The sequence below is a fragment of the Leptopilina boulardi genome, unplaced genomic scaffold (assembly GCF_019393585.1).
Source record: "Leptopilina boulardi isolate dan_hultmark-lab unplaced genomic scaffold, ZJU_Lbou_2.1 LbouV2_362, whole genome shotgun sequence".
In the NCBI taxonomy this organism is placed as follows: domain Eukaryota; kingdom Metazoa; phylum Arthropoda; class Insecta; order Hymenoptera; family Figitidae; genus Leptopilina; species Leptopilina boulardi.
In genome coordinates, this window is record NW_026137932.1 from 3,624,750 (window position 1) to 3,647,008 (window position 22,259).

General features: G+C 22.7%; 2 protein-coding genes across 3 annotated transcripts; one reads left to right on the forward strand and one right to left on the reverse strand.

Moving 5' to 3' along the window:
* Positions 1 to 2,261: 2,261 nt before the first annotated feature.
* On the forward strand, positions 2,262 to 6,834 carry LOC127286743 (uncharacterized). Of its 2 annotated transcripts, XR_007843784.1 has the most exons (6): positions 2,262 to 2,410; positions 4,378 to 4,509; positions 4,811 to 4,930; positions 5,004 to 5,121; positions 5,944 to 6,054; positions 6,476 to 6,834. XR_007843784.1 is itself a non-coding variant. In XM_051313314.1 (5 exons), exons 2-5 carry the CDS (start codon positions 4,381 to 4,383, stop codon positions 5,964 to 5,966), a joined length of 390 nt encoding a protein of 129 aa, XP_051169271.1. In that variant the 5' UTR covers positions 2,262 to 2,410; positions 4,378 to 4,380; the 3' UTR covers positions 5,967 to 6,190. The 2 variants fall into 2 exon arrangements, 1 of the variants encoding a protein (XP_051169271.1); XM_051313314.1 differs by lacking the exon at positions 6,476 to 6,834 and having other exon boundaries at positions 5,944 to 6,190.
* A 9,248-nt stretch (positions 6,835 to 16,082) lies between these two features.
* On the reverse strand, positions 16,083 to 21,648 carry LOC127286740 (UMP-CMP kinase). Its single transcript, XM_051313309.1, has 2 exons — positions 21,115 to 21,648; positions 16,083 to 16,398 (listed from the first exon to the last, which is right to left on the reverse strand). Exons 1-2 carry the CDS (start codon positions 21,472 to 21,474, stop codon positions 16,117 to 16,119), a joined length of 642 nt encoding a protein of 213 aa, XP_051169266.1. The 5' UTR covers positions 21,475 to 21,648; the 3' UTR covers positions 16,083 to 16,116.
* Between the last annotated feature and the right edge of the window lie 611 nt (positions 21,649 to 22,259).

Here is a 22,259-nt window from a genome sequence, read left to right on the forward strand (position 1 = left end):
GATTGTTTGAATTGATGTGTATTAACGCGATTTGACATTGTCAATGAAAAAGCCGATTGTTTTGAAGTGTAATAATGCCAATTACGAGGAGGAGCGACGAAATTTTATCTAAAAGTTAAAAAGGTAAATGTGACAGGCACGAAACCTGCGAGAGTTGTTACCACTGGATTGAGGAAATGCATCATTACTGACAAAAAGTATTCGACAGAAACTTACCGACAGAAAGTTACTAGGAAGAGCGGCAAATTCAAATGGTCAAATTAAATTCGAATGAATATATACATAATTTAATGTAGTTTTTTTATTTTAAATCAAGTATAGTATTTTAAATAATTAAATACCGATATTAAATAATTAATGTTTATTATAAAAATTGACATATAGACATGAAAATTTTTTCATTTTTAGCATTTAAATCTGTGAAATAATGAAATATTGTAATTTTATTTTTTAATTTCATAAAATTTTTATTTTTTATTAATTATTAATAATTAAATTTTTTTCATAAAAATAAAAATGTACTGCAAAGAATATGTTTTATGCATTGAAAAATAAAAATTTGTTAAAATATATTATTTCTATATTTTGTAAATAAAGTTATTTATTAAAATAATTTTTTTATTTATAAAATTGAAATAGATTAAAAAATTAATGTTTTAAATTAAAAATTTTTTATTTGAATTAATATATGTAATTAACTATTATGAAAATTAATTAGTCGTTAAATTTTTTTTTTTTTTTAATAATAACTAATCTTTTTTTACCTATAAACAAATTTAATTTTATTTTGAACAAAATTATATTTTTAATGATAAAAACTTTGTTATTTTACATAGAGACGAATAATATTATACTTTTTTTATTTGTGAGTGAGAAGTGACCAAAACCAAATAATTGTAAATCATCGTAAAAATATTTTAAAAGGGATAGAAACAAATAATACATTTTAAAATTATACAACACAAGAATACTCGCAAATCGCATATACGCGTATGAAACAAATTATAAGCATTAAAAATTATTGTAGGATAAAAGAATGCGTTTAAATATAAAAGAAATTCACAAATAAAAAAATATCGTTTAAGAGTGTCGAACGGTCTCTGAAATTCTTTGGCATTCAATAATCGCCCTATAAAAACGGCACTGAACGTGAAAATGATAAACATTGAGTTTAAAATACTTTTTTCTCAAAACGCGGACACTTTTTTCAAAATCGGAAAAAATACCAAGGATCCTTATCTTATAAATTTCTTAAATCCGAAAGATTGTGTAAATCTATACAAAAATGCGATTGTAAAACGAAAAGTACGAAAGTAATATAATGACAGCTGCGACATTGTGCTCCCTGCATGCTTCTGCCACCTAACGGCTGCAGGACGTAATAAACCTAAAATTATATTACTTTCGTACTTTTCGTTTTACAATCGCATTTGCGAGTATTCTTGTGTTGTATAATTTTAAAATGTATTGTTTTGTTTCTATCCCTTTTAAAATATTTTTACGATGATTTACAATTATTTGGTTTTGGTCACTTCTCACTCACAAATAAAAAAAGTATAATATTATTCGTCTCTATGTAAAATAACAAAGTTTTTATCATTAAAAATATAATTTTGTTCAAAATAAAATTAAATTTGTTTATAGGTAAAAAAAGATTAGTTATTATTAAAAAAAAAAAAAATTTAACGACTAATTAATTTTCATAATAGTTAATTACATATATTAATTCAAATAACAAATTTTTAATTTAAAACATTAATTTTTTAATCTATTTCAATTTTATAAATAAAAAAATTATTTTAATAAATAACTTTATTTACAAAATATAGAAATAATATATTTTAACAAATTTTTATTTTTCAATGCATAAAACATATTCTTTGCAGTACATTTTTATTTTTATGAAAAAAATTTAATTATTAATAATTAATAAAAAATAAAAATTTTATGAAATTAAAAAATAAAATTACAATATTTCATTATTTCACAGATTTAAATGCTAAAAATGAAAAAATTTTCATGTCTATATGTCAATTTTTATAATAAACATTAATTATTTAATATCGGTATTTAATTATTTAAAATACTATACTTGATTTAAAATAAAAAAACTACATTAAATTATGTATATATTCATTCGAATTTAATTTGACCATTTGAATTTGCCGCTCTTCCTAGTAACTTTCTGTCGGTAAGTTTCTGTCGAATACTTTTTGTCAGTAATGATGCATTTCCTCAATCCAGTGGTAACAACTCTCGCAGGTTTCGTGCCTGTCACATTTACCTTTTTAACTTTTAGATAAAATTTCGTCGCTCCTCCTCGTAATCGGCATTATTACACTTCAAAACAATCGGCTTTTTCATTGACAATGTCAAATCGCGTTAATACACATCAATTCAAACAATCCAGGTGAACCGTATTCACGGTAAGAAAAAAGTATACACCGTAACGTCTCTATACCGTCATTACATGCCGAACGGTATAGCCACTAAGCTATGAGTCTATACTTTTTCCTTACTGTCTATACTTTTTTTTTTACTGGGATTGCATTCTTGAAAATTTGTTACTTTAATTCTGATTGAATGTTGAGCCGATACTAAAACTTAAATCTTATAACAACTAACGACTGCGCAAGTCGTGACTTTGTAACAGTCACATCCTTTTATCACTATTTATTATGCAACAGAAAGGAACTTTGTTCTTAGAATATATATGATAAAGGGAAACATAATTTCCTATTAAATGAAACACTGTCTTTCCCCGTGAACAAAAATGTTTCTAGTAACTTTATTAATAATGCATATGTCTTTCTAAGTAAACGATTTTAATATACATTGTCTATACAGATCTGTATGTAAATTTATTAAATCAGCAGAATATCAGAGTGTCTATGAAAGAAAGCATAGAAACTTAGAATTTCTTTATCAGTCATATCGGTATATTGTCTACTTTATACAAAAAAAAAGTATTTTTATTAACAAAATAAATAAAAAATTTTTTTATGAAAATTTTTCCGACGATCGATTATATGTTCTAAAAAGCATCAGTTAGAATTTTCATATTTTATGGAATTTCATTTGTCATAATTATTTTTAAGCCGAATTTTTATTTGTTCGAATTAGTATATTTTGTAGAATTTTCATCAAAACGATTTTCTATATTATACAGAATTTTTACATAACCAAAAATTTACTTCACAGAATTTTTATTTGTTCGAATTTTTATTTGTCAGAATTTTTATATGCCCGAATTTTCATTTAACATAATAGGGCATTTTAAAGAATTTTTATTGGGTAGAATTTCATTGCATAGAATTTTCATTTTATTCTTTCAGATAAATTTTCATTTGTTCGAATTATTATTTGATATAATTTCCATATAACAGATTTTTCATACTACAGAATTTTTACCTAACCGATAAATCATTTAACAGAATTTCTATAATTGATAGAGAATTTTCATTTGTCCGAAATTGCAAATGGCCGAACAAACAATCGATTTCAGCGCGATTTTTAAAATCAACCAATCACAATTTTATGGATAATATTTGATTGGTTGATTTTCAAAATCTCGCCAAAATCGATTGTTTATTATGTTAAATAAAAATTCTGTGAAGTGAATTTTCGGTTACATGAAAATTGTGTAATATAGAAAATCGTTTTGATGAAAATTCTGCAAAATACTAATTCGAACATATAAAAATTCCCCTCAAAAATAATTATGACAAATGAAATTCAATAATATGAAAATTCTAACTAATGATTTTAAGACCATAATCATTAGTCCTAAATTTTTCTAGATATCAATTTTGTTAATTGGAAATTGTATTATTTAAAAATTCGTTATGTTATAGTAAATCTGTTTTATCACTCTTCAGTTGAATAGAAATTCAAAATAGAAAAAAATAAATTTAATTAATTAAATTAATTAATTAAATTAGTTAATTGAATTAATTAATTAAATTAATTAATTAAATGAATTAAATTAATTAAATTAATTAAATTGATTAAATTGATTAATTAAATTAATTAACTTAATTAATCTATTTTTAAATAGAAATTTTTCGATATTAAAATTGTGTTTATTATAAAATGTACTTTTTTGAAATTTCAATAAATATGTAATTTCAATAATTTTTAATTTGACACGACAAAAATTTCCGGCAAGTCTAATAAAGTTCCCAGTATATGAGACAAAATAGCAAGATCTGCAAATAAAAAAATTTTCTCCTTCATGAATGGAAATTGTTTCGATATTTAAAAACAAAATCCCAAAAATTCCCTTCGCAGCAATACGTTGTTTCATTATTTATTTGCATCGAAATTATATGATAATATTGAAAAATTTCTTGCAACATTTTCGTATTACTTTTTCAGAACATGGAATATCCGAAAACTGTCAAATTATGTATGTTGGCTTTTGGAAAGTGGCCATGCAGAAGCCGTATTTTAAATCGTGTGCTACGGATTTTTTATATTATTTCTTTTCTATCGGTTGAAACACCGATAGTAAGTATTTCATAATTTTAATTTAATATTTCTTACAGACAAAGCTTTGCCATAATTTAGATGCTAGAAAGTAAATGATAACACAGAAAATTAAAAAGCATTAAAATAAGCTGTAACGCTTATTATTTTAATCCAATTTTGCTTATTTTAATACCAAAATGGATTAAAATAAGCAAAATTGGATTAATATAATAAGCGTTGCGGCTTATTTTAATTCCTTTTAATTTTCTGTGAAAAGAAATAATTTGCTGAGTACATTTATATGTAAATAAAAACATATCAATATGTAATTAATTTATAGCTAAGATTATTTTCTGTAACAAGGAATAACATTCAAAAATTTATTATTTGCTTTTCAATATCTCCTGCGTGTGCTAATTGTTCAATGAAATATGTGTGTTTTATTATCAATACACGAGGTGTAAGTATAAATATTGTATTTAAAAAATGATATATCTTATATGTTTTAATATCTATTTGAATTTCTATTTTAGGTACTATTTTTATTAGATAAAATTTTAGAAAACTTTAAAGACATTGAATCTAGGAAAGAATTTTGTATTTTGAAAAAATTAACTAAAGAAGCAAAACATATAAATCTGATTTTTATCAGTAAGTAAAAATTATATTCAAATATATGATTTTACATTTGTTTAATTATTGGTAATGTTTATTTTATAGTTTACTTATCATTGTGTGTGGTTCTTTTTTGTTCAATAACTTTAATACCACAAATTGTTAGCATTATTTTGACATTAAATGAAACACGGCATAAAATTTACACAGTGGAATTAGAATATTATTTTTTTGACAGAAATGTTTATTACTGGTCTTCTTATGTACATGCATTCATTTGTGATTGTTTTTCTATTCTTACGATCAATATCATTGATATCGTGCTATTTGCATTTATACAACATACTTGTGAAATGTATCGTGTTTTGTGGTAAATACAATATTTAAATAAATGTATCTGGTTAGCACTAAATATAGTTTATTTATTCAATTCAATAATAATACTTTTCCAAACTTTACACTAATTTTCTACAATATTTGCACTTAAAATGAATGTTCCACGAATGTTCCACAAATTCATGGCGCATTCGATTTCGTCGATCCGCAAGGGAATTTTTTAATTTCCTTTCTCATCCGGATATCCTATCAGTATATTGAAGCCAAATCTCCGCCATATTTCCCTATGTCGCATAGTGATTTCTCTGGAAAGTAGACGGTTTTGAGAGAAAGTTGAATATTAAATGTTTAGAACATTTAAAATAAATGCTTGTTAAATATAAATAAACCTAAATATTGCAACTAAATATTCGGTAGTTTGCACTTAGAACTTTAATAAATATTCAGTAAAGTTTCGAGTTGTTAACGCTGCTTTCCTCATATGGAAAATACATTTGTTAAACATTAATTTTTTATTAACAGGTATCGCTCGGAAAACATTATGAATATTAGAAGGACAATTAAGGTTATTAGCAATGAGGAGAGGATGCAAAAAAATGTTTATTGTATTTTGCTACATAATAATATTCTTGAGTTAGTATAATTTCTAAATTACATATATTTATGAGGGAGTTAATTACGTAATTTTTTCCAGATCTCACATTCCGTATCCCTCATTCCGTATTCCACTTTTCAAATTTCGGATTCCACATTCCAGACTCCACTTTTGCATTTCAGATTCTACTTTTCACATTCCGGATTACACATTCCGGATCCCATATTCCAAATTTCGTATTCCACTTTCCACATTCCGGATTCCACATCTCACATTCTGAAAATGGAATACGGAATGTAGAATGCGGAATATGGAATGTGAAAAGAGGGGTCCGGAATGTGGAATCCTGAATGTGAAATGTGGGATCCGGAATGTGGAATCCGGAAAAATTTACGTAATTGACCGCCAGTGATATTATTTCTTTTGTTTAAATATTTAACATTAATTTTATTCCCAAAGGTTTGTCGAAAAACTTGATTTATGTTTCACCAAGTGTTTGTTAATCTCTTACGGATATATTATATTAGCAATGACAATTTTAGGCGCAATGGTATGTTTTAATTCAAATATCATATATGTTATAAATAATATATAATTTAAGATTGAACGAGATATAAAGAAACAATATAATACGAATTTATAACTTGGTAAATAATTATACAGATAAAAATTATGAAAATTATCATTCAATTCATAACAGAGGTCAAATTCAACCTGACTTAAATTAATTGATAATTTGCAACAACGCATATATCTTATTAAATAATATATAATGTTAGAGGAGAAAATTCCTTCTCTTATTTTCATTCCATTTTTTAGCAACAAAAATAAATTTTACGTAAAAATACAGAAGTTTTGCAATCTGCAAAATAATTCAAAATTTCCGTATATATTTTTTAATTTTTATTAAGACAATTATAAAGAATTTATCAAACTAGCTTAAAAATTTTAAATCAGATTAAAAATGTAGGGACTTTTTTACCAAGTAAAAACTTTATACAGACTATAATTAATAAGAGTGAAATGGAGATTTTAATAAAATACATTCCTTTTACTGTTGGTCGTTTAATTCATCTCTGTGTTCCTGCACAAAAACTGAAGGATTATAGTTTAATTGTTGACGTATATCTGTAAGTTTATTAGAGATAACTAAATTTGTAATGAATTATGAAATATATGTTATATAGCTTTCTTTAAAACTTGTTATTTAAAATTACTTATTTAAGTATTTTGTTTTAATAAATTAATTATGATTATTGGATTAAAATTAAACATTATTAAAACAATAATACTGTATTTCTTAGATACTCATCTTATTGGTACAAAATGACATTAAGAGTAAGAAAATTCTTATTGATAAAGAAAATAAGAAATTACAAAGGAAAAATTTTCACATTATCCATGAAAACTTTTGTCACAGTAATCATTAAATATTTGCTGCGTTTTCGTATTGTTGTTACTGTATTATTGCATAGGAAACTAAATTTATTAATTCTTTTCAGTTATTAATAAAAATAATTCATAAATAATTCCCTCATAACAAAAAGATATCCATATCAATGGTCGATATCCTAGAATGGTCCCCAGGATATCTTGGGATATCCAAACCGCCTGTTTGTGGGACATCAACAGGACATCCATAAGATATCCACAAAATATCTATTGGATATTATATCGCAGGATATCCATGGGATATCCTCAGGATGTCCGTGGGATATTCTTAGGATATTTACGGGATATTTAATATCTCACAGAATATTCTCACTCGTAGTCTCATAATGACTTTAAAAACAGTATCCTGAGAATATCTTCTTGACATCCAGAAGATATACTGAGAATATCCTGAAAATATCTGTGGGATATCCTGACGATAACTATGGGATATCTGGAGGAAATTTATAAAAGTCTATAGAGATATCCAGAAAATATCCTGTGGATATCCTCGGATATCCATGGGATATCCAAAGGATATCCAAACCACCGATTTTTTGGATATCATTAAGAGATCCTTTTGATATCCATAGGACATCCCTAGGATATCTGCGGGATATTACCAATTTATCCCAAGATATCTTGTATTATTAGGGTTATATTAGATACTAATAAAAATGAATAAAAAGTATATACAATTTACTTTCGAAGAGGTTAAAGAGCCAATTACCAAAAAACTCCATTTGTCGAGATTTTTATGTTTTAATTTTTGTCATAAATATAGTAAATGTAACAATAAGTAGATGTTTGTAAATTTATATAACACATTAAACACGTTTGTCAATGTAAAATTAAAAATACTAAATAATTTCTATTTATGTAACTATACTATATTTACTCAATAAAAATTTATATCACAATAAACGATTTGTATTTTCTTTAAATTAATTTTTAAACCTTTCATATATTGCATAATTTTTCAGTAGATGATAATTTTTATGCTTTTGCCAAAAATATTGTTGACTATGATTATCATATTTTTTGCACTAATTATTATTATTATATTTTAATATTTTACAATATAAAATTTCTTTGAGAAAAATTGGATAAAAATACAAAACACAAATTTTTTTTTAATCCTTTACAGTACAGCAATAGTCCAAAGAATATTTATACGCAGATAATATATAGCATGGGAAAAATAATCCACTTATGATAATCTATGACAAAAAAAATTCTTCTTTTTTTTTTTGGAAAAAGAATATTTTTATAGAAAATATCATGATTTCAAGAGCTTTTCCCATCGAAATTTGAAGAAGCTGCGCGTAAGCAGTCAAAGAACAAAGATATCGTATACAACAAGTGTGGGGCGCTATTCTGTCGACAGTGAAAGGATCTTTGAGGGTTGGTCGGCGCCAGTTACAGGCTCATAAAATCCCCCTACTGTTTTAAAAACCATGAACAAGATACTCTCAATTGAAATATCACGCCTATTAAGAATAGAACATGATACTTTGGGTCACACGCGATTATAACACAAAAATTTCACTTCCCCTAATATTTAGATATAACGTTATATCATTCAAAAATCGAATGACCACAATTAACATTGAATTCTTATACGGAATGAAAAAGTGTGTACCTTTAATATATTTTATTAATTTTTAATACAAGATACTTTTTAATACAAGAAATCATTTACAAAAGTTTTGGTATAAATTTATTATGTGTATAGATACAGAATTATTTCATTTTTTCATGTGTGGTTTTTTATAGATAAATTTAATTTACAAGTAAAATAATAATATTTATCATTTACTAAAATAAATAACAATTATCAATTTATTCTGTTAATTCACAATTTTTATTTTGATTTTCAATTACTGTGAAATAATAAATTTAAATACTAATTCTCCATTTTTATGATAATCTTTAATTATTTGTATAATAATAATAAATTATTGAACTAATCCTCAATTTATAATGACGATCATCAAATTTTTATGATAATTATCAATTTTATATGATAATCCTCCATTTGTTTGATGATAATAAATTTTTGTACTAATTCTTAATTTTTAATGACTATCATAAAATTTAATGATAATCATCAATTTGTATAATGAAAATAAATTTTTGTACTAATCCTTAATATTGAATGACAATCATCAATTTTTATGATACTTTTCAATTTTGTATGATAATCCTCTATTTTTATGATGATAACAAATTTTCCTACAAATTCTCAATTTTTAATGATAATCATCAATTTTCGTAATAATTTTCAATTTTTTACAATATTCCTCAATTCGTATAATGATAATAAATTTTTGTACTAATCCTCAATTTTAAATGACAATATTCATTTTTATAATAATTCCCAATTTTCTATGATAATCCTCCATTTTTATGATGATAACAAATTTTCGTACAAATCCTCAATTTTTAATGATAATCATCAATTTTTGTAATAATTTTCAGTTGTGTACAATAATCCTCAATTTTTATGATAATTCTCAATTTTTGTACTACCCTCAATTTTAACGATAATTTTCAATTTTTTAAGATAATTCTCAATTTGTGCGATGAATAATAAATTTATGTACTAATCCTCAATTTGTCTGATGATAATAATTTTAATACTAATCCTTAATTTATAATATGAATTATAAATTCTTATAATTCTCCATTTTTAATGATAATCCTCAATTTGTATAATGATAATAAATTTTTGTACTAATCCTCAATTTTTAATGACAATCATCAATTTTTATGATAATTCTCAATTTTGTACGATAATCCTCCATTTTTATGATGATAACAAATTTTCGTACAAATTCTCAATTTTTAATGATAATCATCAATTTTCGTAATAATTTTCAGTTCTGTAGAATAATCCTCAATTTGTATGATAATAATAAATTTTTGTACTAATCATCAATTTTTATGATAATTCTCAATTTTTTTTGATAATCCTCAATTTTGTACAATAATCCTTAATTTTTAATGATAATCATCAATTTTTTAAATAATTTTCATTTTTGTAAGATAATCCTCAATTTGTATGATGATAATAAATTTTTGTACTAATCCTCAATTTTTACGATAATTTTCAATTTTGTAAGATAATCCTCAATTTGTACGATAAATAATAAATTTATGTACTAATCCTCAATTTGTATGATGATAATAATTTTAATACTAATCCTTAATTTATAACATGAATTATAAATTTTTATAATTCTCATTTTTGGATGATAATCCTCAATTTGTATAATGATAATAAATTTTTATAGTAATCCTCAATTTTTAATGACAATCATCAATTTTTATGATAATTCTCATTTTTGTATGATTATGATATTAAATTTGTGTACTAATCCTCAATTTTTTATGATTATTCTCAATTTGTATAATGATAATAATTTTAATACTAATCCTCAATTTTTAATTGAAAATATAAAATTTTTATAATTCTCAATTTTGTACGATAATCCTCAATTTGTATAATAAAAATCAATTCTTGTTATAATCCTCAATTTTTAATTGAGAATAAAAAAATTTTATGATAATTCTCAATTTTGTATGAAAATCTTCAATTTATATGATGATAATAAATTTTTGTACTAATCCTTAATTTTTAATGACGATCATCAATTTTTATAATAATTCTCAATTTTGTATGGTAATCCTCAATAGTTCACAAAAATCGCATTTAAAGGTTAAAATGCAAGTTTTGTAAAATTTCTTCTTTTATTATCAATTCAAAATTAATTTTCTAATGTGTTATTAATAATTGAAAAATCAAAAAAAAAATTTCTAACTTTTTAAACAGTTTTAGTTTTAATTTCCTTTTTATTCTTATTTAAAAATTATTAACTTCTACGAGGAAAATGTTTTGTTTCTATTTCAACCATATTTATATAAATTATTTAAAATTAAGAATTTTTTTTTATATATTTTGAAAAAACTAACTTTTTATAGACAGAATGTCGTATAATAGACACGCGTCCTTGGTTGATGACTCGCAGATGTTTCAACCGCAATCTCTGGAATTGATATGACAATATAAGGAAATAAGTATGCGTGTGTCACAACGGGGTGTCTTGAGGGTTGCTTGTTGTGCAATTGTTAGACCAATTCAATTATAATAAGTTGCATTTGTGGTGAAGTGACCCGTCATCATGATTACTCTTATGGTACTTCTTTATTATCTTATTATATAATAATAATATATGTAATATTTTTAAACTCATCACTTAAAAAAAAAATATTCAAAATTAATTTTTTTTTATGATTGAATTTTTATATTTGGGTCAATCCATTATATTTCGAATGAAGTGGTCGCTGACTAATTTTTAAAAATTATAATACTTTGCAGGAATGATTTTGAAGTTATCAAGATCACGAAATGAAAAGAATTTTAATAAAATTTTAATTATTTATTGCAAAATATGAATTTAAAGTATATGAGGTGCTGAAAACTGTCAATTTTTTAGCCATTAGAAAATATGCAAAAATACGTAGAATTTACCATAAAAATAAAAAAATTTTTTTGTAATTTACTAAGAATGAATAAATTTATCATTATCAATTGATGTAATTATTTAAATATGTGAAATAATATATAAAATATGATTTTCAAGTTCGCCTGTCAAATAACCTAAATTTGCAAATTTCATCTATTAAATGTGAGAAAGAGAAGTCATTAAATTGAAAAAAACCTTACCAAATATAAAGTACCTGTGACTAACTTTTAGTTTTTCTTAGCACTTTTTTCCTTTTTTCTTCATAAATGTGAAATAAAAAGCAATAAAAATTGGCACTTTGCTTATTTTCACTATTTTCAAATGTAAATAACTTTCTTGGAGAAAACTGAAAAATTACAAAACTTGGGCAATATCTAATTGATCACTAACTACACACACTGGAAAAAAATTCGCTTTGGTCCCGAAGATACTTTTTGAGATAATTAAGTTTAAACTTTTCACAATTTTTATCAGGTTAATACATGTAGTTTTTTAAGGACGAAGTTAGGTTTTATTGGTTAAACATTTTGAACTAAACTCAATTTTATAAAAATCACATGCATTAACCTGATAAAAATTGTGAAAAATTTAAACATAATTATCTCAAAAAGTATCTTCGGGACCAAAGCGAATTTTTTTCCAGTGTGTGTAGTTAGTGATCAATTAGATATTGCCCAAGTTTTGTAATTTTGCAGTTTTCTCCAAGAAAGTTATTTACATTTGAAAATAGTGAAAATAAGCAAAGTGCCAATTTTTATTGCTTTTTATTTCACATTTATGAAGAAAAAATAAAAAAAGTGCTAAGAAAAACTAAAAGTTAGTCACAGGTACTTTATATTTGGTAAGGTTTTTTTCAATTTAATGACTTCTCTTTCTCACATTTAATAGATGAAATTTGCAAATTTAGGTTATTTGACAGGCGAACTTGAAAATCATATTTTATATATTATTTCACATATTTAAATAATTACATCAATTGATAATGATAAATTTATTCATTCTTAGTAAATTACAAAAAAAAATTTTTTATTTTTATGGTAAATTCTACGTATTTTTGCATATTTTCTAATGGCTAAAAAATTGACAGTTTTCAGCACCTCATATACTTTAAAGTCATATTTTGCAATAAATAATTAAAATTTTAATAAAATTCTTTTCATTTCGTGATCTTGATAACTTCAAAATCATTCCTGCAAAGTATTATAATTTTTAAAAATTAGTCAGCGACCACTTCAGTCGAAATATAATGGATTGACCCATTTAAAACATTTTTTTATTTAAAAAATGTTAACAAAAAAAAATTTTTGAAATTATTTTTGAACATTATATTGCAAGATAAAAAATTCCTGTTTTAAAATTAATCAACTAGAACACAACAAAAAAGTTTTGTTTAAAACTATATATTAGAAAATATCAATGGTTTTATAATTTTAAGAAAAAAAAAATTTGATCTAATAATTTAAGAAAAATTTATTTTGATCACATTAGGAATAAATATTTTTGCAGTGATCTGTTTGAGTAATTCTGAAAAATTTCTTTTAGTGGCCTCGCGTCATTTTAAAATCGGAAAAAAAAATTAAAGTGACTTTTATGAGGAGCTTTATTTATTTCCATGCAAAAAACCTATCATAGATATTATTAATAGTGTAATAATTATGAGATATAGAAGAAAAGAGACAATATTTCAATTTTTTTTTTTTTCGTTACTTTTCGCCCTCGATCCACTAATAAAGGCACGTGGTTTCTCATAACCTAATTATATATCAAACCCTAAGTGATTTCATTTCCCTTAATAGTCTCTTCTCATTTTCATAAATGTAGCCTTTCTCTAGGGACCAAAACTGCGGGTTTAGATTTCTATTTATGATCATATGCTATTTTGATAGAGTTAAATTATTACTTTTATCTATCTTTATATACCCCTTTTATAACATATTTTTCATAGATTCTGGTTCATTACTTTTTTTTATTTATATTAGGAGATCGGCCCCGCGCTTGTTAATTTTTTGTAATTTAATAACATAAAAGTTTGAACGAATCATAAAATTTATTTATTAATTTTAAATGTATTATTTTGTATATATATATATTTTTAACAATATTTTATGTTTGTTGACTTCCAAGAAAAATTTGAGAGATTCGCAAGACCGAATTTGTGAAAATACAACATATATAATTAATTAATTAATTAAATAAAAATTTTTTATGATAATTCTCAATTTTGTATGAAAATCTTCAATTTATATGATGATAATAAATTTTTGTACTAATCCTCAATTTATAATGACGATCATCAATTTTTATGATAATTATCAGTTTAATATGATAATCCTCCATTTGTTTGATGATAATAAATTTTTGTACAAATCCTCAAATTTTAATGACAATCATCAATTTTATGATAATTCTCAATTTTGTATGATAATCCTCCATTTTTATGATGATAACAAATTTTCGTACAAATTCTCAATTTTTAATGATAATCATCAATTTTCGTAATAATTTTCATTTTTGTATGATAATCCTCAATTTTTATGATAATTTTCAATTTTATATGATAATCCTCAATTTTTATGATAATTCTCATTTATGTATGATGATATTAAATTTGTGTACTAATCCTCAATTTTTATGACTATTCTCAATTTTGTATGATAATTCTTAATTTGTATAATGATAATAATTTTAATACTAATCCTCAATTTTTAATTGAGAATATAAAATTTTTATATTACTCAATTTTGTACGATAATCCTCAATAGTTCACAAAAAACGCATTTAAAGGTTAAAATGCAAGTTTTTTAAAACTCTTTCTTTATCAATTCCAAATTAATTTTCTAATATGTTATTAAGAATTGAAAAATCAAAAATAAATTTCTAACTTTTTAAACAGTTTTAGTTTTAATTTCCTATTAATAAATAGATCTTTGCGTATAGATCAAGTCAATAATCTCAAAAGTTTACTTATCAAATTAGTAAAAAGATAATTTCAATTAAATATCACAATAACAAAGAAAAAGAATACAATACATTTTTCTTGCCCAGTTCATAACTTCTTTAACACAAAAACTGAAATCACTGTAAAAATATAATTTATTATGTTGTATAAATATAAATTTATTTATTTTTTTTTTATTGTTTGTAACTAAGTTCACAATTCATTTTACTTGTTTATTAATAATTATAAATTCACAATAGTAACCCAATACTTCTATATATTTTTATTATTTTTATGACGAAAGAAAGTCAATTGTTAATTATTATATAAAATTCAGTCACTCCACATGAAATAAACTCCATATTACATTAATTATTATTATTACTTAAATTTAAAAAACTCTAATTGTCAACTGCTCGTTACAAAGTCGGATCGAGTACTGGTTAATTATTTCATTATATTCTTAATGAGTGTTGAAAAAAAAGGTAGAAATAAAAACATTCAGTTTTTTGTTTATCACATTAATGTTTTTATTCAGTTTTTCAATTATTTAATAATACGTTTTTAATTTTTATATTATTAATGACAAAAATTTGCTATTGTATAAATCAAATCTTAAAATTATTTAAACTGTTTGCAATATTATTTACATTTTCCTAAAATTATTTTTTTTTTATCAACATGTATAGAATGTGTTGCTTCTTTTTTGTCATTAAAAAATTTTTTTTTATTATGCCTGCAAATAAAATTAAAAATTGTTAAATTTTAAAGATAAATTGAATTACTATCTAAATCTCGCTGCTATTTTTTTTTTACAATATCTCATTTCTTTTTTCATCTAAAATATATAGGTGAAAATTAAAAAGAAAATAAAGTGATAATCTTACAAAGTAAAAAATATTTCTCCCCAGGAATGTTTGTTAAAAAAAAGAAAAGAAATATTAATCAAAAACTCAATTTTTACGCAATTTTCTTAAATTTGAAAAAAAATGCTTTCTTTTATTGTCATATATATTGTAAAAAATCAAAAAAAAAATTTAGTTATACTTGAAATTTAATGTCTCTCATTTTTTTTTAAACGAATTCGTCTTATTGTTATTAAAAATGAGAATCGGTCGGAATTTTTTTTCAGTGTTTTATAAAATAATGTAAAAATTGAAACACGAAATAATATTTTCTATATTGCTATAGCAGACATTTTTTTATTGCCAGCCAATTTTTGAAATTATTTTTTCAACGTCTTCAAAGACTTTTTCAGGTTCTTTCATTGAATCAAATTTATAAACGAGTCCCTCACGTTCATAATGTTCTATAATTGGAACAGTGTCTATAACATAATTATCCAAACGTTTTTTTAATGTATCCAAATTATCGTCACTTCGTCCACTTCCTTCTGCGCCACGATTTAGACAACGATTCAAACACGTTTCCTTATTACAATCAAAAAAGAAAACTCCTTTTAGATCTACTTTGTTCTCCATCGTCTAAAAATAAAATAAATTCAACTTTATTATTTATTTGCCCATACATATTATATCGATACATATTTTTAACAGGTTTTAAATATTTTTGTAACTAAACTTCAAAAAAAAAAAAGAATAAATAACTTACCTAATTTTTAAAAAATACTATAAAAAATAATAATAATTTATATTTTTAGTCAAATACATAAAATATTGTATTTAGAAAAAACTTGTACTTTACACTTTAAAAAATTTTTTTTTTGTCATTTTCATTCAAAAACTGAGATTTTCTCAAATAAATTATGTAAATATAAAAAATGGGACGAGAAAATTAAAAAAAATATAAATAAATTTTTGTATCATGATTTTTACATATTTTTTGCAAATCCATTGTTAAATGAACCATGCGGCAAAATTTCTTATTGGTTAATTTTAAAATTTGCGCTCAAAACTTACGGACGGAAGTTAATTCGAACAAAAAAAAAAAAAAAAAAAATTCATGTAAAAGAAAATTTTAATCAATAAAATTCTAGCTAATAAAAATTCGTTTTAATTGTCTAAATAACAAATTTTATAAAAGTATTTTCGTAGGAAAATATAATTATTGTAAATTTCGTAAAAGTTTATTAAATACTAGCAAAATTAAACGCGCGCAAGCGCGCCAAATTCAGTATTTAATTATTTGTTATAAAGAAATTAAAGATTAATATTATTAATAATAATTTAATTTATTAGATTATTATTACATATTAAATGATAATAATGAAAATTATTTATTTACAGGCCTCGGATTATACGACTTTTTCCGACTTTTTTCAAAAATACGACTTTTATCGACTTATTTTAATAAAATGCGACATTTTTTTTACATTTGAAAAAAAATGTAAATAAAATACATTTTTTTAGTATAAAATGTAGATCTTCTTCAGATCCTCTTCAATTCAATTATTTAACAAATTTTGAACTAAAATGATTCTTCACTAAATTAATTATTTTTAATAATTTTAATTATAAATACATCACAAATTCAATTATATCAAAATTATTTTTCTATTAAAATTTTTATGAAATTTAACAATTGTTTATAATTTAAAAAAAAAAATATCACAATAAAATTCAATTATTACCCGAAATTTTAATTCAAAATCAATTAAAATTTAATAATTATCCAAAATTTTCAATTTAAAATTTAATTATTTACCAAGTTTTCAATTTAAAATAAAATAAAATTCAATTATTTTCTAAAATTTCTATTCAAAATTAATTATCCAAATTTTCAATCAAAAATGAACTTAAATTAAATTATTATCCAAAATTTCAATTAAAATTCAATTATTTCCCAAAATTTTCAATTCAAAATGAACTGAAATTCAATTATTATCCAAATTTAAAATCAAATAAAATTTAATTATTCTCGAAAATTTGAATTCAAAATTAATTGAATTTTCAATAATTTGAATTTAAAAGCATCTAAAATTTAATTATTTCTAAAATTTTCCATCGAAAATTTTTTTTTTGAAATTTAATAATTTCAATTATAACTTTAAGGAAATTCAATTATTTTTAACTATTTTAATAATATTCTTTGAAAATTCAACTATCTAAAACCATTTTTCAATTAAAAATGATTTTCAAATTATTGTATTTTGTCCGCATTTTCTAATAAGTTTTTAGTGAAATCATCTAAAATTTTAATTAAAAATCACTTAAAGTTTCAATTAATTTCAAAAATCTCAATTTTAAATCTCTGAAAATTCAATTAAATTTAAAAAATGTTTTTCAAAAATTGTTTGATAAATTATTTTTAGTTCTGTAAAATTTAATAATTGTTTGAAAATTAACAATATCTTTTGAAATTTAATTATTTCTAAAAATTTCAACTTTAACCCTTCGAAAAGGATTATTATTAAAAAAAAAAAATTTTTTTATTTAAAAATCTGTAAAATATTTTTGTTAAAATAAAAAACAAATCCACTTTTTTTGAAATATAAATCGACTAAAACGACTTTTTGTGTCTTTAAGTTGATTCGAGGCCTGTGTTTTTATAATTAATATTCAATAGGTATTCGTTGGCCCCTGGTACTTTAAAAATTAATTTTTAAAAATAAATTTTTTTCAAATTAATATCTTGTACTATTCAAAAAAACACGTGAAATCAGAAAAGGACAACTTCATGTTAGGACAGAAGGACAGACCAAGCATTTTATTATTATATAATTAATATTTCTTATATTTTGGAAATTTCGATTTTTACCATATTTTCCACGACTTGAAAATAATTTTACAAATTTTTGAAAATACTTTTATAAAAAATTGAAAATTTATTTTCTTTACGTGTAAAAATTCTAATAAATTAATTTTAGACATTATTCACTATTCTCGAAAAAATAAAAGGGGTAATTTTGAAAAAAGAACGAGTTAAATTTTTTTTTTTCGAAAAAAAATTTTTTTTTTGCATTAAAAAGTCAGGCCTCGGATCGACTTAAAGGCAAAAAAAAAGTCGTTTTAGTCGATTTATATTCCAAAGAAAGTCGAGAATATGGATTTTTTTTATTTTAACAAAAATATTTTAAAGATTTTTAAATAAAATTTTTTTTTTAAATAATAATACTTTTGGAATAGTTAAAGTTGAAATTTTTAGATATAGGTAATTGAATTTTAAAAGATTTTGTTAATTTTCAGACAATAATTAAATTTTACAGAACTAAAAATAATTTAACAAATAATTTCAGATAACATTTTTTAAATTATATTAAAAATAATTAATTTAGTGAACAATTTTTGTTAAATTATTGAAATAAAGAAGATTTGAAGAAGATCTGCATTTTATACTAAAATAAATATTTATTAAATGTAATTGAATTTTCAAAGATTTACAATTGATATTTTTAAAATTAATTAAACTTCAAGTGATTTTTAATTAAAATTTTTTGATGATTTTACTAAAAAATTTATTAGAAATTGCGGACAAAAATACAATAATTTGAAAAACATTTTTCATTGAAAAATGGTTTCAGATAGTTGAATTTTCAAAGAATATTATAAGAACAGTTAAAAATAATTTAATTTCCTTAGAGTAATAATAATTGAAATTGTCAAATTTCAAAAAATTTTCGATGGAAAATTTTATAAATAATTAAACTTTAGAAGCTTTTAAATTCAAATTTTTGAAAATAATTGAATTATAATTGAAATTTTGGATAATAATTCAATTTTAGTTGATTTTTTATTGAAAATTTTGATAATAATTAAATTTTAGAAGCTTTTAAATTCAAATTTTTGAAAATAATAATTGAATTATAATTGAAATTTTGGATAATAATTCAATTTTAGTTGATTTTTGATTGAAAATTTTGATAATTAATTTTGAATTGAAATTTTGGATAATTATTGAATTTTAATTGATTTTGAATTGAAATTTTGGGTAATAATTAAATTTTATCTGATTTTAAATTTAAAATTTGGAAAATAATTGAATTTTAAAAGATTTTGAATTGAAAATTTTGAAAATAATTGAATTTTCTTTGATTTTGAATTGATTCATGATTTTGAATTAAAATTTTTTGGTAATTTTATTTTTGTTATTTTTTTAAATTATAAACAATTGTTAAATTTTATAAAAATTTTAATTGAAAAATAATTTGAAATAATTAAATTTGTGATGAATTTCATTAAAATTATTAAAAATAATTAATTTAGTGAAGAATTTTTGTTAAATAATTGAAATAAAGAAGATATGAAGAAGATCTGCATTTTATACTAAAATAAATATATTTTTTTTTTAATTTTTTAAAAAATGTTTAAAAAAAAGTCGAAATAGTCGCATTTTATTAAAATAAGTCGAAAAAAGTCGTATTTTTGAAAAAAAAAAATTGGAAATAGTCGAAAAAGGCGTATAATCCGAGGCCTGAAAAGTATATGAAAAAAAACTCGAAAACATTGCTTTTTCAACAAATTAAAATCTAAAAAATTTTTTTCATCGTTATAAAGATTTGAAAATTAGTGTTAAAAATTTCTACCCCCACCACTTTCTAAAAATTTTTTTTATTGATTTAATATTTTAGGAATTTGTTACTTTCATAAAGGACAACAATTTACCAAATTATCCATCCAATTGAAGAATTTTTAATTTTTTACTGGTACGTTTGAGAAATAATTCCCCATTTGGGTCATTCCATGCGAGATTTTCATAAAAAAATCCAAATTCTTTTTAGGATATTTTTTTGAAATCTTTATAAAAAATAAAGAAAAATATATTTTTTGTAATTTAAAAAAAAATAATAAAACAATACGTATTGTTTTTTTTTCGTAAAAATTTCGACAAAAAATATTTCAGTAATAAAAAAATTTTTTTTTGAATGAAAATTTCACGTTGAATGAGATTCATTTATACGACGTGTATTAAATCATTATTACGACATTAGATTCTTATCTTTCAAGTTCATTATTTTTTATTACATCTCTCTTAGTCACGTGTACAAAAGATCCGTTAACAATTAAATTTTCCATTTTCTAATAATACTTTTTATCAAAAATGAAAAATATTTTCTTTATTTAAAATTAAAATATACAAATTTTTATTCACTCATCACGTAAATTTAAATTTTGAAAAAAAATTTTCCTCTAATCAGTTTAAAAAAATACAATATTTAAAAAAAAAAATAATTATCTCGAATAATTCGTGTATTCTAAAATTAGTATTTATTAAATTTTTTTTTTCTTTTTTTGTCAACTCACCTTAGTCCAGCCTTGTAAATTATCAGCATTTCTTGGAAATCCATCAATGAGAAATTTTTTATGTGGATTATTGGAATTTTGCATAGCACGATCCAATAGACTACATGTTATTTCTACGGGGACAATTGTACCATTTACCATGTGATTTTCAATTAAATCACCAAATTCAGAGCCTGGTTTGACACGTTCCTCACGTAAAAGATCACCGGCTGACAGATGAACATAACCGTACTTATCGACAATGTATTTACATTGTGTACCTTTACCAGCGCCAGGACCACCCAAAATAAAAACAACTTCAGGCTTTTTTGAAATTGACATTGTTAAATTTCTAACGAACAATTGACAAAACTTAAACATAAAATTTTTACACAATCTTAATTTTTTCCCGTAAGACTGACAATAGCCTCGCGATCAATTAATATAATACTTTCTGTATAAACGAATGCATTTATATACATATGTATATGTTATATACACATGCATAAATTAAATTTAAAAGAGCCATGAAATACTCGTGTAAAAGATGTACAAAACGCAATTGATAAAATATTACGTATGTGATATAGGTTTAAAGCCAGGGGTAAGTCACTTTACTTGTTAACTAGTTCTAGAGAGTAACCTCCCAAATGTGACAATTTTCTCGAGAATTATGGAGCGGTCACACCTCGGCTGCAGGAGCAGTTGCCCATGGCAACCGTGTAAGAGTAAGAGAGATAAAAGATTTTCCATCTCTCTTACTCTTACACGGTTGCCATTGGCAACTGCTCCTGCAGGCGAGGTTTGACCGTTCCATTAAAAGTGCTTTTAGGAGAATCCACAATTTTCTTCACTTTGCATTTTCCGAAATACACTTACCTGATTGGTTGTCCACAATGAATCAGATTTTGGACAACCAATTAGATAAGTGTAGTTCGAAAAATGCTAAGTGACGAAAATTTTCTACCGAAGGTGTAAATGCTCCATAAAGGCCTTTCTCCATTATATTCTTAAAGGCCTAAGCAGAATAGCTTCGCGAACGTGAAACATGAGTTAGAAAAGGACAGAGATATATTCGTATCCTTTTCTATCTCATGCATCTCGATCGCGAACGACTTTCGCGAATCTACTGTGCGTTGGCCTTAAATGTTTGCATTGCGTGACTG

Excerpts from the sequence above, each read along its gene's own strand:
- LOC127286743 (XM_051313314.1), top strand. The coding sequence starts at position 4,381 with ATGGAATATCCGAAAACTGTCAAATTATGTATGTTGGCTTTTGGAAAG. Across the intron at positions 4,931-5,003 it reads TTATTATCAATACACGAGGT|GTACTATTTTTATTAGATAA; the intron begins GTAAGTATAAAT and ends TTTCTATTTTAG. Across the intron at positions 5,122-5,943 it reads TATAAATCTGATTTTTATCA|GTATCGCTCGGAAAACATTA; the intron begins GTAAGTAAAAAT and ends TTTTATTAACAG.
- LOC127286740 (XM_051313309.1), bottom strand. The coding sequence starts at position 21,474 with ATGTTTAAGTTTTGTCAATTGTTCGTTAGAAATTTAACAATGTCAATT. Across the intron at positions 16,399-21,114 it reads ATTTACAAGGCTGGACTAAG|ACGATGGAGAACAAAGTAGA; the intron begins GTGAGTTGACAA and ends TTTTATTTTTAG.